Source organism: Triticum aestivum, chromosome 3D, assembly GCF_018294505.1.
Source record: "Triticum aestivum cultivar Chinese Spring chromosome 3D, IWGSC CS RefSeq v2.1, whole genome shotgun sequence".
Classification (NCBI taxonomy): Eukaryota; Viridiplantae; Streptophyta; class Magnoliopsida; order Poales; family Poaceae; genus Triticum; species Triticum aestivum.
This window is the reverse complement of record NC_057802.1, coordinates 590,845,133-590,860,496: the sequence shown is the minus strand read 5'-3', so window position 1 is coordinate 590,860,496 and position 15,364 is coordinate 590,845,133. Positions and strand designations below refer to the sequence as shown.

At 45.8% G+C, this 15,364-nt stretch overlaps 2 protein-coding genes across 2 annotated transcripts; one reads left to right on the top strand and one right to left on the bottom strand.

The window, feature by feature from the left end:
* The first annotated feature begins 4,996 nt into the window (after positions 1 to 4,996).
* LOC123080751 (uncharacterized) lies at positions 4,997 to 6,776 on the top strand. Its single transcript, XM_044503687.1, has 2 exons — positions 4,997 to 5,348; positions 5,843 to 6,776. The coding sequence occupies exons 1-2, from the start codon at positions 5,259 to 5,261 to the stop codon at positions 6,539 to 6,541; spliced, it is 789 nt and encodes a 262-aa protein (XP_044359622.1). The 5' UTR covers positions 4,997 to 5,258; the 3' UTR covers positions 6,542 to 6,776.
* A 655-nt stretch (positions 6,777 to 7,431) lies between these two features.
* On the bottom strand, positions 7,432 to 10,335 carry LOC123080750 (probable NADPH:quinone oxidoreductase 2). The gene is made up of 4 exons (XM_044503686.1): positions 10,083 to 10,335; positions 9,781 to 9,978; positions 9,349 to 9,675; positions 7,432 to 8,377 (listed from the first exon to the last, which is right to left on the bottom strand). The coding sequence occupies exons 1-4, from the start codon at positions 10,198 to 10,200 to the stop codon at positions 8,361 to 8,363; spliced, it is 660 nt and encodes a 219-aa protein (XP_044359621.1). The 5' UTR covers positions 10,201 to 10,335; the 3' UTR covers positions 7,432 to 8,360.
* Positions 10,336 to 15,364: the final 5,029 nt, after the last annotated feature.

The window sequence follows — 15,364 nt, the reverse complement described above, 5'->3', positions numbered from 1 at the left end:
CGGGTGCTGCCGGCGCGGGCTGGCGGGGGGCGGCCGGAGGAGCAGGGCCGCCGCGGGTGGTACCGGCGGCGAGAGCGGTGTGCTGGACCCGCTGCTTCAGCTTCGTCATCCGGTGCTCCTCAAGTTTGAGGTACGCGACGACGCGCTGGAAAGTGGGTTGCGGCAGCAGGGTGAGGTTGGACGCCGCGTTGCCGAAGTCCTCATTAAGACCGGCGGTGAGGGTGCTCAGCATGAGGTCGTCAGAGACCTTAGCGCCGATGTCGCGAAGCTCGTTGGCGAGCATCTTGAGCCTCATGCAGTACTCGTCGATGGTGGAGTTGTCCTGGTGACAGCCGAAGAACTCCTGCTGCAAGAAAAGAAGGCGCTGAAGTTTGTTGTCGGTGAAGAGCGCGTTGATCTTGGCCCACACGATGCAAGCGTCGTCGTCCTCGGCGACAACCGTGTGGAAGATGTCCTTCGAGACCGTCTGGTAGAACCAACGGATGAGCGTGGCCTCGATGGCGGACCACTCCGGGTCGCCGCGCATGTACGCGCTGTCCACGGAACCGTCGATGTGCTCGGTGAGATAGTACTCGCGGAAGACAAGGTTGAAGTAGGTCTTCCACGCGTAGTACGACGTGCTGGGGCTGTCGAGACGGATAGGGACCCGGGCCTCAATGTTGAGGTCACGGATGGCGACGGCGGAGGGTTCGGGACCAGCGAACGGGTTGGACGAGTGGGTGGTGGAGGAGCCGGGAGAGGAGGGCCACGACATGGCGGCGGCTGAAGGAAGCTACGACGCGGGTGGAAGATCGCGACGGCAGACTAGCGAGGCGGCTGCGCGGGCGTGACGGGAGGCGAGCGAGGCGGACGTAGCTGGCTAGACGTGCTAGCTAGCGAGGAAAAGTCAGCGGGGCGGCGTCCTGGCTAGCAACGCGTTGGCTAGCGAAGCAGCTGGCTAGCGATGCACGGCGGCGTAGAGAAAAGGCAGCGGCAGCGGCGCAAGGTGCGCGGGGCGGAAGCTACACACGGGCGGCGGCGGCACGGGGTAGTAGGGGAGGGGCGCGGCGGCGGCGGGTGCGGTGGTGGGGTGCGCGGCGGCGGCAGCGGTGGCTGACCCTAGGGTTAGATCAAAAAGGATGATACCATGTTAATAGATGATTTGCAATGCGATGTATTGATGGGGTGCTGGTGCACGCATATATATTACAAAGGAAAGCCTTTACCTCAACTATACAAAACTAGAAAGTGGGCCACAACTCCAATACACGTGCAGTACAAAATATCTACTCAACAAATTGTAACAAAATAAATAACGGCAGTGTACGAAAAAGTAAATCTAGTGGAAATACTAATGGGTTGAGCATCTCCAGCTGATTAAAAAAAACCAGCTTTCCTATGAGTGACTATAACTTAAGGGCTCTCCCAATAAATTAATTGAGCTTCACAAGTGTATTGGTGTAGCAGATCATCAATAAATTCATCCCAAATATCCAACCTAACAAATGAGCCAAACTTGTCAGTGAGCCATTTTTGTTTTATTTTTATTATTCCTTCTCGTCTCTCTCACCTACATCTCTCTCCGACGAGGCGGCGGAGAAGAACGGGGGCTGAGGCCGGCACACCAAAGCCGCGACGACGGCGGAGCGAGCGGTGTCAAATGGCTAGGGAGCCAAGAGCCAACTAGGTGCGGGTGGGGCGGCAACATGCACAAGCAGTGGAGGCGACGTCGTCAAGGTGCGCGCCTCGTTGGAGAGTTGGCCTCAAAAACTTGTTCTGGCAGATCTTCTTTTATTAACATTGTTTGGTGATAAAAACACGTTAACTCCCTCAATATAGAGGGGAAGATGCAACCCTCCCCCAATGATCTCATCCACGTTTGTGGGGGAAAAACAGTCCGGTTGTCACCCATCACCTTCCAGTGCGCCGTCGCTTCACCTCCACGCCGCCATGGCCGATCGCCATCGGACCGCCACCTCAAGGACCACCGATCCACCACCCCACGGGCCGCAGATCCATCGACGCCACCGTTTGTCATCATGGGTTTTCGCATGTATTCATAATCTAGTTTGTGATCTTTTTTTGTTGTGCAAAATAAATTCATTTGTGACAAGTTGAAAGATCGAGGTGCAAAAGGTAAGTGCAGAGACCTTGACTCCAAATATCATTGAAGCAACTTTCACTTTTATTATAGATATTTGTCATTTTTTGTGTGACTTATTCCATCTACTTAACGGTATCACGCGGGTGCAATACCGTCGTGTGCATCATTGGCTCGCCGTGAGGGTTGAAGCTTTCTTTGTCATTGGTTGAAGTTTTTTCTATTGATATTTGCAGCTTTGTTGGTTGCTAAGTGGCCGGTTGAAGCTTTCTGTATCATCAGTTGACACTTTTTCTCTCGCTAGTTGAAGCCTTTTCGATCGACGGTTGCAACTTTGCCAGTTGTGCAATGGTCGGTTGAAGCTTTGTCTATCGCCGGTTGAAGCTTTTTTCTGTTGATGGTTGCAGCTTCGCCGCCGGTCACAACACTGATACGTGATGGTTCTAACATCGCCTCCGCCGGTTGCGCACCATCGCTCGCCACTGGTCGCAACACCAAGAGCCTTCAGAATCGGCATACCAAGTCTCCAGTAGTAGCAATTCACATCTACGATTCCAACATCACCTCCACCGGATCCAGACGCGGCGAGCAGGGTAGCACTACTAGGAAAAAGCCTAGTAGTAGCGCGGGTTAAACAGCTAGTAGTAGCGCGGGTGCCCGCGCAACTACTACGACGCTACAGCTAACTGGTAGTAGTAGTGCGGTGCATCCTGCGCTACTAGTATGTGTGTTAGTAGTAGCGCGTGTCTGTGACCCGCGGTACAAATATTAATTTCAAAAACCAAAAAAATAATCTCGACCCCGTGCATGTTGTCAATGGTGTCAATGATTCGATCCAGCGACGACAGGGGTCGCTGGAGGTGCGGACGGGTAGCGGTAGACCAGATCCGGCGATGGCCGTTGGAGAGGGATCGGATCCAGTGTAGAGCAAGACAACGGTGTGAGGATCCTCTTCGCGGCCAAGGCGGAGAGCTCCTGGTTGGCCATGTCGACGACCTGCGCGGGCATGGGCATGGGAGGTGAGTAAAATCGAAGGGAGAGGGAGAGGGAAAAAGAGAAACAAGGGAGAAAGGAAGGAGATAGAGGGCGCATCGGGGCTGCTCACCGGTGGTGAGGTGCTCCGTCGTGGTGGCGTGGAGGCGACGGGGAAGACGGGCGAGCTCCTGGACGCCAGCGACGTGAGGAGGCGGACTTGTTGGACGGCATGGAGGAAGAGATGTGCTTGGGCAGGAGCACCTCATCACCGGAGAGCCTATGGAGAGAGGAGGAGAGTGAGGGGGAGAGGAGGGATTCGGCCGAGGATATGGGGACTTAACCTACCTCGTACTTAGTAGTAGCGAGGAGTATAAACCCGCGCTACTACTATAAATTTAGTAGTAGTATACCCCTCGCTACTACTATGGCATGTCCCGGGGGGCACGTTAGAAACCGCTTAGTAGTAGCGAGGGTTAAAAACCCGCGCTACTATTATCAACTTAGTAGTAGCGAGGGGTAAAAACCCGCGCTACTAGTAAGTAGCAGTAGCGAGGGGTATAAACCCGCACTACTAGTAAGCGTCTGCCTATAAGCTTTTCCCTAGTAGTGTAGCGACATCCCGCCAGCCAGTTCCAGCATGCGGCGGCCGCAGTTGCAATGCGCGATCACCGCCGTCGCAACGTCCCGACACCACCGTTTCACCACCTAGCTATTCACCATTGCAGCATGTGGTGGGCATGAACGTAGCACCCCCCGGACTTCATTGCAGTTCATGTGTGACAAAGGTGAGGGTGCTAGGGAATGGTGAGGGAAGATAAGGCGAGTTTTGGCGGAGATCAAGCAGGAGAGCGGTTGCAGCGACAATGAGCAGCGCATCGTGGATGTAGAAGGAAGGAGTGGTGTCTTATGGATAAGAAATGAGAGGTGGAGAAGGATTCTTGAGAAGAGGATAAGGCAAGATGGGGAGCACACGATCTCGTAGGATCGAGCGTCACTTGTGAAACCGATGCGAGTTGAGATTGGTTGCCCGGTTAGGAAACTTGCCAAAAGAACTTTGCCTAAATGTTTTTTAACAGGGATGCCCGAATGCTTTGGATCCCAACAGGATCACTGCCTCACGGACTCTCTAGCTTGGAGATTTAGTATCTCGAAGAACAGTGGCGAAGCTACACAACCAAAGCTGGGTTGGCAGGTACAAAGGAATGCCTACTTTTTTTTCTTTCTGATGGCCCAATTTACTTTTAATACCACACTGTGTTTTCTATGGGTTGGCTGGCCGTGGCCCATTTTCTAACATGTAGGTCTGGCAGTGCCAGAGAATTCATGGCAAATACTCCATATAAGTGCTTCTTACATCCAAGAGAAACTTTTGTTGGCAAGGTAGTTCTACACGGAGACTGACTTTCAAAGCACGAAGGGTTCGCAAACACATGACGAGTTAAGAGGAAGTCTAACCCTTTCCCAAAAAGTTTCAACCCACCCTCTTTAATCCTTTACCTAAAAAATTGAATTCCTCAAATTGAAAATAAGTTACCCTCATTGTTGAGCACCTGAAGTAAATTTTCCCATATCTTCCGCTCGCTCGCCAGTGAAGATAACGAGGGGCGAGGGAGAGGCCGGTGGATCGGTATAGGGACTCAACGCCAGCGGCCGCTGGCGGAGTAGGTCAAACCCTAATCGCGAGGGTAAATTTCATGCCACACTGCATATCCGATGGTACGAAGCTGATTTTGAAAAAAAAATTTGAGACAAACGAAGCTGATTTTGATGAAGCGGATCAGTCACGAACAAGCGCTAAACCAGCCATTGATCCGCTCGGCAACCAATTAACCTGTCTGGGCCGGCCTAGAGATGGGTTGGGTCGGGCCTTCGTTGTTGCATCCACTTGCTCATGGGCCTGAAGATATTGGATCAGCTACACAGTTCTCTCCCCAGCCGCCCACGTCTCGTTAGGTTTCCCGTAGCTTCAACTCCAATCCCCATTTTTTTTAAAAAGAAGAACTCCAATCCCCACCGCCGCCGCCGTTCCCCGTCTCGCTCCGCCGCTGGAGCCACCACCCTCCTCCTCGACCGGCTCTTCCCCGCACAACTCCTCCATCGACCGTCTCTGTGTCGACTTGGACCGAAGCCACCGCCGGATCTGCTCCCTGCCGCTGCCGCCGGCCCATAGAGGATCTCATCCTCGTCCGGCCAGCAGGCGGCGATGGCAGCGAGGGCCCTCGGGCTCGCCGGCCGAGCACTCCTGCGACCGCTCGCCTCACCAGGCGCCCAGCGCCTGCTGTCAACTGACAAGGTACGTCTACCAGCTCCCCGGTCTAACTGATCGACATCGCTCCCTTCCGTTGCATTTCCAGCTAATTAGACCCATCTAGCCGGCAATACGTTGGTAGAGTGAATCTCATGAACTGAAACAGATAGATAAATTCAGGAGCTAGGCCTCTCAACTCGAGTGGCACAAACCGGTGGTGTAATTTCATTTCATGGGGATTAGAAGAAGATGAGACGAAAACAGAGGAGTTCTTGTGAAAATTTCTTTGTTTCTTTGCTACTGTACTTACACCTCCTTTGCCATTTCCAGCTAACCTAACAAATTAACCGAGTCCGGTGCCTGTTGGTGACTGCAAATGCTTGCTACTATAACCTTAATCTTATTAGCTGATACATTGCCATACGTACACACACTTTTTCTGCATTTTTTTTCCAAGTTTTGCCGAGACATCAACAGAGTGGTCGGTCTTGTTTATCTGGTGCTTGATACAATTTGAATCTCGATTTGTGCTTTTGCAGGGCCCACTGCAGGGCCTCACGAACGCCGGTGATCCGATGAGCCGCCTCATCATGCAAGCACGGAACCAGACTGACGGCGGTTTTCCCCGTCACTTTGCTGAGAACGGATTCACAGCCGGTGGTGGCAGGATGGGTGGAAACGGATTTACAGCTGCTGATGGCAGGATGGGTGTTAATGGATTCACAGCTGGTGATGGCAGGATGGGTGGAAACGGATTCACAGCCATTGGTGACAGGATGGGTGGAACCGGATTCACTGCCGGTGATGGCAGGTCCGGCCGGTTTAACATGGAAATGCTGCGGCCAGCAGGGGCTCCGCGAGTAAAGAGGGACGTTCTCCACGTCACGCTCAAGGGGAAGAAGACCTTTGTGACTGTGACGGACGTCAAAGGGAACAGGAAGGCTGGGGCTTCCGCTGGCTGTTTGGAGGATCGAAAGGGGCGGTCTCGTCTTGCTCGGTATGCTGGTGAAGCAACAGGGGAACACATGGGGCGAGTTGCCAGCAAGATTGGCCTCAAGTCGGTTGTTGTGAAGGTGAAAGGATACTCCTTTTTCAGGAAGAAGAAGAAGGTGATCATGGGCTTTGCGGATGGTTTCCGGGGCGAAAGAGTGAGGACCCCGTCTCCTATCATGCATGTCCACGACGTGACCCAGCTCGCGCATAATGGATGCCGGCTGCCCAAAAAGGTAAGGAAGTAAGACTGATAATAGCCCCCAGCAAGAAGTGTGGAGATCAATATCCTGCCTCCAAGGAGAAGCAAAGAACGATATGTATGTATCGACTGGTTTCGTAATAATATCATCAGCCTGGAAGTATTTATGAATACTTATTACACAGTCTTAGATCGCGGCTTTTGTAAGTCAAAACCATTTTGTCATTTCCTGTAATGTTGCTGAGGTGATGGATTTGTTTTGATATGACGTGGTTGCATGATGTTCCCTCTCCTTTTGTGGATTTCCTATATAATGATAGCACTGCGAGTGTACGTGCTGAGATGCTACTAATTTCTTGATTTGCAAGAAGTGAAAAAGTATGAAGTTGCAAGTAATTTAGACGGGTTTCGCACTAAAATAATGTTTTGTTTTAATGGTTGGCTCTGTCCCCTCATTTTTCCTCTTTTAACCAGCGAGAAAATATTCTGAGATTTGATAAAATTAAATCATCGTCTGTGATTCTTTTAATTTTAAGCAAGGCAAAATCCAACTCTTTAGGCCAAAATATGCAGAACTCCCTTCATGTTCCCTCTTCCCCTCTTACTCAAACTTCTCTGTTGAAGCATTGGAGTGGTTACAAGGGTGAATCTCCTGTGCAGTTAATTAGAAGGGTGGAATTAGTGAGTGATTATTTAGAACTTAACTAGGTTCTCCAGTGTAGTTAGAAGGAGTGGCTTCTCTGCTCTTATTTTGTCTGCATTAGTTGGAAGAATGTAGTATTGCAAAGGAACTTTTAACTAGAATCTTGCTGCAAGACTAGTTGCAGCAAGGAAAACACTGAATGTTGACAGCATCACACACAGACCATGCATGGAATGAGATGAATGATTCCATGATTTAATCTTGACAGCATCGCACACGGACCATGCATGGAATGAGATGAATGATTCCATGATTTCATTAATGACAGTGTACCACATATATAGCACTTGAAATTGCTACCAACTGCTTATGTTCATAATAGCAAAGCCAAAAAAGATGAAATCATAGTTAACCCAGATTACAACAAAAAATGCAGACAACACTGAATTTTGGTGCACACACTACTGCATTAATCATTCGGCTTGTACATGAATGCTTCCCTTCTGAGTATTATTATAAATCTTCATAAAGCAACCGATCGATCCTTTTTCCACCACGCCCATATCCATCAACCGTCGGCATATATAAATAGCATCTCCAGGCTCCAGCCCCAGCATTGTACTTCACAAGATGGTGACGATATGACGGAACTCCTCACTGCCAAGGATTTGCTCTGCAAACATCCTATTCTGATCGACGTGGTAATGATCCCCCTCGATACAACCAGCCTTGCTGACTGAATATATATCATCGTTGTGAAGAGTGTGGGCTTACGCCACTAGATCTACCTCCATACTTGATTACAGTAGCATTCCCAAGGATGTATAGCGTCAGCTCGGCCAGCCCCGAGACATCACAAAACCCAGACATGTGGACACTCTTGAGGTGATGATGCAGGGGCTCTTGCACAGCCGTCACCATCCTCATAGTAGCAGGGCAAAATTTATCACGACCCAACTCACACATATATCCGTTAATTTCACTATACATATTCTTCAAGGGGGAGGGGGTCAAACAGACGCAACACACAACATCCTAATTAATGTGTTAAAAAGGTTCATAATCAACAGTTAAATTACTTACATGCATTTCCAATTCTTCTAAGAGAGGTGCTAATTTGAAAAGATTAAGAAACCCCATTACCCAACTGTCATCATATGGATCCCACCTGAGCTCAAGGTTTATGTTCAGATGTCTCAAATTGATGAAGCTAGTCTGGTTTTCACTGAACCTTAGCACCTGGAAGAGAAACAGTACACATGCACAAAATTAATAATTAAACTGAGATCCAATATTGTGATAGCAAAGTTTAAATAAAGTAAAAGGAAGCACTTCTTTCTAGAGAAAACCTTGTCAAAATTCAAAAGTAGAAATAGTTTTTGCACATGTGGAAGAGCAAGCTCGGTGAAGGTGAAGGTCAAATCGTCGAAATCATAATCATGGAACTCTTGAGTCCTCATGTTCGACACAAAGGTCGCCTCTGACAACCTTAGACAATCACTGAGCACAATTTGCATGAGATCTTCCTTGAACCCAAATTTGGTAAGATTTGGAGCATGCAACTCTATCATTTCCAGTTCACAATGGTGCACACGCAGGTGCTGCAACCTGCACAGCTCCTGCCCTATGCGTAAAATTGACAAGGAGGAGCACCACTCTATGTCTCGAGAAGAGCACAACTTAGCAACAGGCACCGGAGATCACCTCCATTGATGGAGACCTTTTTTAGTGCGAGTTTTCTAAGGTTTGCGGGTGAACTTATTAATTATTCGAGAGAGAAAAGAACTAACACTAAGTGAATCACGAGAGAGAAAGAAGAAAGACATATTGTGCGTGTGATTATCATTCGAGCATTGCTATATACAAGGGGGAGAATATCATACGGAAACCAACATTCGATCGAAACCCTATAGCAATGCTCGAATAATGGTTTCCGTATTAAAACGACGTCGTATTAAAGCGACGTTGTTTAATAGCCATTCATTCTATCACTTTGTATGAGCCATATATGCTTTGATCATGGTTTCCTACGAAGAGTTGGATGTAAAATGGCCACACGCTCAGCCATTCCGTTATTATCCCATGGAAGCTAGCGAAGAAGAATGTTTGGCATACAAGATTATTCAAGCAACTAACATCCCGACATCTCAACTAGCTCCTTCATCCGGCCATCACAGCAGATGGCACACACCACTAAATATACTAACTACCTTGTCCGGAGTTTGCAGCAGAGTCGTTGCCGTGGATGAGCCTGAGCGCGAACGCCCGGAGGGAAAGAAGGATCTTCCTCAGCAGCTCCCCAGTCTCCGGGTCGATGAGGTTGCCGTCGCCGTTGAACTTGCTCTGCGGATGGTGCGCCGAGACGAACCCCTCCGGCTTGTTGATGAAGTGGATGTCGAGGAAGACCCCGACCTGCCGGATGTGGTACGCCGACCTCTTGCCGCCGGACTTCCCTGACGCGCTCACTATGGCGCCGGCCCTGTCCGCCCACACGTTCGGTGGCCGCGACCCCCAGTCCAGCGCGTTCTTCAGAGGGCCTGCACACGTGGTTTCAGACTTTCAGAAAGCAAAAACACCTGTCGCTCGGTCTTTACGGGTGCAGGAAGCTGTGGTGTTGCCGGAACACAGTATACGCCGTGTACCTGAGATGGAGTAGTTGTACTCGGGGGAGGCGAAGAGGAAGCAGTCGGCGCCGCGGACCCTGTCCCGGAACTCCTCGACGGCGGCCGGGAAGGCGTTGCCGTCGACGTTCTCGAGATCGGTGTTAAGGAGCGGCAGGTCGGAGATGTCGACGTGGTCGATCTGCAGCCCCGGGATGGACTCCTCGCACATCTTGGCGGCTTGGATACACAGCGACACGGAACGAACGCCTCAGTCTTAGAGTTACCACGATTGAGATGCGTACGCCTGCTGAGAGGCTAGGTGGTGGCGTTAGCTGGCTTACCGGCGCGGATGAGGCCGGCGTTGGCCGAGGCCCGGCGGAGGGAGCCGGAGATCGCCGCCACCGTCAAGACGGTCTTCGCCCGCTTCACCTTCGCCACCTCCGCCGACGAGCCGTCCATCCGTGCAGGGCTCGTTTCCTGATTCTCGCTGAATTGGAGCGTGGGTCGAGCAGTTCGGCTTGTTATGGCCACAAACCAAGGTGGAATGAAATGCGTACGCAGCTGTCTTGACCGGGCTGGAAAATGGCGATAGCGAGGTGTGTGGATAAAGGTATGGCGCAAATATTTTGGCACGTCATTACCAGCTTTGAATTGGGATTTTTTTAGTCTACCTTTGAATTGGAAGAGTCGATGCTTTCTAGTGTGTGGGCCATCCAAATGATCGTCTCTTTCCTGGTCCTATTGCTAGGATAATTTTCTTTCTCGTAGTGTCAGAATACGATATAATTGAGGGGTACCCCTTACAAATGTTACTCCCATCTTTCAAGGTTGCGACAAATGGCGCACTGCATGTGCGCTACTTGTTGCAACCTAAATTTTTTTCTTTTCTCGTAAATATATTTATTCAAAACGTTTTGTCTCTTAAACTGTGCGTCTAAACACGAACCGTTTTCACCATTGATTCTCGCCTCGAGATCTTCAAAACTAGATCTCATATTAATAGATTTTGATGAACTTTTTTTCATGGAAAAAAACCAAGCTAAAAGCACTTTTTTTGTACTTCTAGATGTGCCTCTCACCGAAGCAAACATGTGCATCCACAAGAAACAAAGTTGTGCCTCTCGTGGAAGCAAATATGTAGCTCTCACGGAAACAAAAAAACATGCTCTTTCGCCGATTTTTCTTTTAAAAAAAATCTCCAAAACCTAGGAAAAACCAAGCAAAAACCGAAAAAATCTAGAACCCAAAAGCGTGTATAGAAAAATAAAATAAAAATCAGAGGGAGCACCACTAGTGCAGAATCCGGCTTTAGTCCCGGTTCGTAAGGACCTTGAGTCCCGGTTCTGCAACCAACACTAAAGGGTGGGGACTAAAGGTCCCTCCCCTTTAGTCTCGGTTCAACACGACCCGGGACCAAAGGCCCACCACGTGGCACGAGCCCGCACCGGGGGCTAGGGGCCTAAAGGAATTTTACAGAAAAAATTGATTTTTTTATATATTTTTCTTCTGATTTTCAAATTTCTGAATTATTTGATAATTTAATCTCTAATCATTCCTAATCACCGCTCAAGTGTGAAGCACTCATTCCAAATCGTCTGACTTCCCGGCCGTCACCCATCCCTCTCACTACTCCAGCCTGAGCATGCTTAAATTTCGAGTTCTATTCCCCCTAGTTTCCAAGTCTGCACTTGTTGTTTTCCTCACAATAGTAAGCTGTCAATCCTATTAACCCTTAGGAGTTTAGCTTTAGCATGAAGTCACACGTTTCACCGTTTGAATTTGAAACTATTATTGTAAAAAACAGTAATTGTTTATTAACACTAATATTTCTTGAATAAATAGTTTGACCAAAGTTCAAAAAAACTGAAATTTGAGCATAATTTTTTTCCTTTCAGAATCTGAGGATTCTAAAAATTTGCAAAATAGCCTACGACGGTCGAAATCGGAACCTGCTTTTCGTGCTGAACATTTTGATATATTATACTTTTTTCGACATCGTATGCAAAAGTTATGGTCATTTTACTTTTTCATAACACTTTTTTTGGCAAAACATGTCGAAATTTATGTTATTAAATTTCCCTAACTAGTAGATGTAGTAACATAACTACATCTCGAAGGATTTTAATTTTTGAAATTTTTATCATTTTTTCAAAACTGAAAAGGCGATACCGGGGGGTGGGGGTAGAGTTTGAAAATTGTAGAACCCCTTTAGTCCGGGTTGGAGCCACCAACCGGTACTAAAAGGTTAGACCCCTTTAGTCCCGGTTGGTGGCTCCTACCCGGACTAAAGGTCCCTATAGTCCCGGTTTGTGTCACAAACCGGGACTGAAGAGGCTCGTGGGTCCTCGGCCTGACGCTAGCCTACCACCACCCCTTTAGTCCCGGTTTGTGACACAAACCGGGACTATAGGTCACTAACGAACCGGGACTAATGCATAACCGTTTGAACCGGGACTAATGGTACCATTAGTACCGGGTCGTAATTGAACCGAGACTAATTAGCTGAACATTAGGTCGTTTTTCTACTAGTGCACCCAGCACGTGACATGTGGCGGCGGATGAAAGGGCGCCACTTAGCGTACTCTCAGCCCACCAAAAGTGACGCTTGTGAGGCTCCCGCAAGGGGAAACCCTTGGTTAGTTGCTCCCGTCAAAATGTCATTGTTTTGCATCATCAGTTCCTATTCGACAACTTTAGCACCGGATATAATACAAATCAAAAATGGGCGAACACCCTCAACTGCATTATATTCTAAAAGGGCAGCCCACGTTGATCTTTTTATCCACCGGTTTTTCTTGGGATGCTTTTTCCAATGATTTGTTATGCATTTTTCTGGGCGGTTGTCTTCTGGTTTTCCCCAACCATTTTGCTAATTTGATTTTTAATTATAGTTTCCTTTTTCTTATTGTTCTTAATCGGTTTTAGCTTTCTTTTCTCTTTTTAGCTATTATCAAATTCGTGAACATTTTTCAAAAATCCACGAGCCTTTTTCAATTTTTCTTTCCTTTTCCAAATTCATGAACATTTCTCTTTTTTCCAACTTTCGTGAACTTTTCTAAGATTTTCTGAAATTTCAAACTTTTTCAAATGCCTATGTTTTTAAATTCAATGACTTTTTTTCCCATTTTTGTGAACTTATTCTAAATTACAAAACATTTCCAAGCCGACAAAAATTTTTAATTCATGAATTTTTTCAAAATTGATGCACTTTTTTCAAATCCATGAACCTTTTATTTCAAAATCGATCAACTTTTTTCAAACTATGAATCCTTTTTAAAAATTGTGAACTTTGTTTTTCAAATAGAGGAACCTTGTTTCAAAATCGATGAACTTTTTTAAAATCAGCAAAAAAATTCAAATTCTTACTTTTTCCCAAATTCATGAACTTTTCTCAAATTCGCGGCCCTTTTCATTTCTGTGAACTTGTAACAATTTCTATGAAGTTTTTTTTCAAATTCTATTATCAATATTTTAAGAATTCGGTTTGAAATTTATATATTTTTAAATAATTTATATTGGGTATTTAATGTTCGTTAACTAAAGGAAGTGTCAAATAGCACTGGTTTTCCTGTGTGTGGTCAACCAAATGAGCTTGACTTACTTGTTATTAGCTACATCCATCAACGGTCTCGTGTGTATTTCGAATCCCACTTCTCCCATTATAACGACAGGAACATCCTCTTTAAAAAAGTAGCGTTTGATGTGTTTGAGCGCGCTCGCTATTTCTGGCATGAAGCGTGACCATAGGAACTCTCGTTGCAATCTTCAACAGTAACTAGCCAGCCCACTCACGCACACATCAAAAGATAAACAATGAAAAAGGAGCGCCGCGGGCGCCTTTAGTGCCGGTTGTCAGTTCTGGCGCCCAAGCGCCCGCAAACTGGGCTGGCCCAGGTCGCCTCTTCCCCTTTTTCCTGTCGCATCGTTCGCTCGATCTCAGTTGACCTGTCGACAGTTGGCCAGTTGAACGGTCAACCATCGAAAAAAATCTGAAAAAAAAAGAGAAACAATACATGGATTCAAAAAATGTTCATGAAAATTGAAAAAATTCCCATAAACTTAAATTCACAAATTTGAAAAGAGGTTCGTCATTTTTGAAAAAAGTTCATCAACTTTCAAAAAGAGTTCATCAATTTTGAAAAATATTCATCAAATTTCAAAAAAATCATCAATTTCGAAAAGTTGATCAAATTTGGAAAAATTCACAGAATTTAAAAAGTTCATCAATTTTGGGAAAAATATCATCAAGTTTGAAAAAAAAGTTCATTGATTTTGAAAAAAAATCATCAAATCTGAAAAAAGTTTATCGATTTTGAGAAAAGTTCATCGAATTTTCAAAAAAGTTCATTGAATTTGAAAAAAAACATCTATTTTTATAAAAGTTCATCGAACATGAAAAAAAAGTTCATGCATTTAAGTAAAGAAAAAAAGGAAAATAAGAAAAAAGGAAAAAGGAAAAGAAAAAAGAAGAAGAAGAGAAAACCACCCAGGAACTTGCCTGCGAACCGGTCAAAACTGGTTTGGGAAGCTTCCCAAAACCGGGCTCTCACAACGTGTTGAAAAAATAAAAGAATGGAAAGAAGTCTTTATGCACGAGGTGTTCGTTGTCCTGGTGATCAGAACGTTGATCTCTCGATCAAGTGAGGCCGAGTTTGAACCCTCAGTTGCGAGCACCCTTTTTTGGCTCCTGTATGCAGAGGAAAAAAAGAACTAGGCCGGTCCAGTGCGGCGTCGGGGTATGCGCCCGTTTGCGCAAAACTGAAGAAACGGGTGCAACGGGAGCCGTTTTGGATTTGCCGTTCGAACCGTGGTCTCCTAGATAGGTTAAAACCGTGCTAGCCACCAGGCTAGCGTCGGGATTCTGATCAATTTGTAGGGCAGAATGTAGTTGAGGCAAAATGACCCAGGGTTCCGCTAGTTTTAGTTTTTGTTTGTTTCCTTTTTCTTCTACGTTTTTTTTCTTTTCTTTTTCATTTGTTGCTTCAATTTTATTTTTCATTTTCTTTTTTATTTTGGATATTTTGTTTTTTGTCTCATTCTTTTGGTTTTCTTCGTTTCTTTTCGTTTTCATTATACATTCTTTGTATATATCAACAACAGTTTTCTAATACACATTTAATATATTTTTAATACAAATTATGCATTTTTCATACATAGTCAAAAAAACTAAATAGAATACATTTTTCTAATGCTTGATTAACATTTTGAAAATACAAGATTTAAACTTTTTTGTGTACATGGTCAACATTTTTCCTATACACACTTAGTTTTTTTCAAATGCTTGATTAAAAAATTTCAAATAAAAGATTACATTTTTCTAATACATGTTCAACATTTTTTCTATGAACATTCTTTCAAATGATTTATCAACACTTTCAAATCCAATATTAACTTTTTTTTAATGCATGGTCAACACTTTTTCTATGCACATTTTACATTTTCCAAATGCTTGGTTAACATTTTGAATACATGTTCAACATTTTTAAAAATTCTTGATTCATATTTGCATATATATGATCAGAAGATTTCATCATTTTTTAGTAAATGGTCCAAACTTGATTAATTTTTTTTCTATACACATTCAACGTCTTTCAAAACTTGATTAAAAAATACAAATAATCGT

Coding starts and splice junctions, on each gene's coding strand:
- LOC123080751 (XM_044503687.1), top strand. CDS start 5,259: ATGGCAGCGAGGGCCCTCGGGCTCGCCGGCCGAGCACTCCTGCGACCG. Junction 5,349..5,842: donor GCCTGCTGTCAACTGACAAG/GTACGTCTACCA, acceptor GTGCTTTTGCAG/GGCCCACTGCAGGGCCTCAC.
- LOC123080750 (XM_044503686.1), bottom strand. CDS start 10,200: ATGGACGGCTCGTCGGCGGAGGTGGCGAAGGTGAAGCGGGCGAAGACC. Junction 9,979..10,082: donor CGCCGGCCTCATCCGCGCCG/GTAAGCCAGCTA, acceptor TGTGTATCCAAG/CCGCCAAGATGTGCGAGGAG. Junction 9,676..9,780: donor GTACAACTACTCCATCTCAG/GTACACGGCGTA, acceptor CCACGTGTGCAG/GCCCTCTGAAGAACGCGCTG.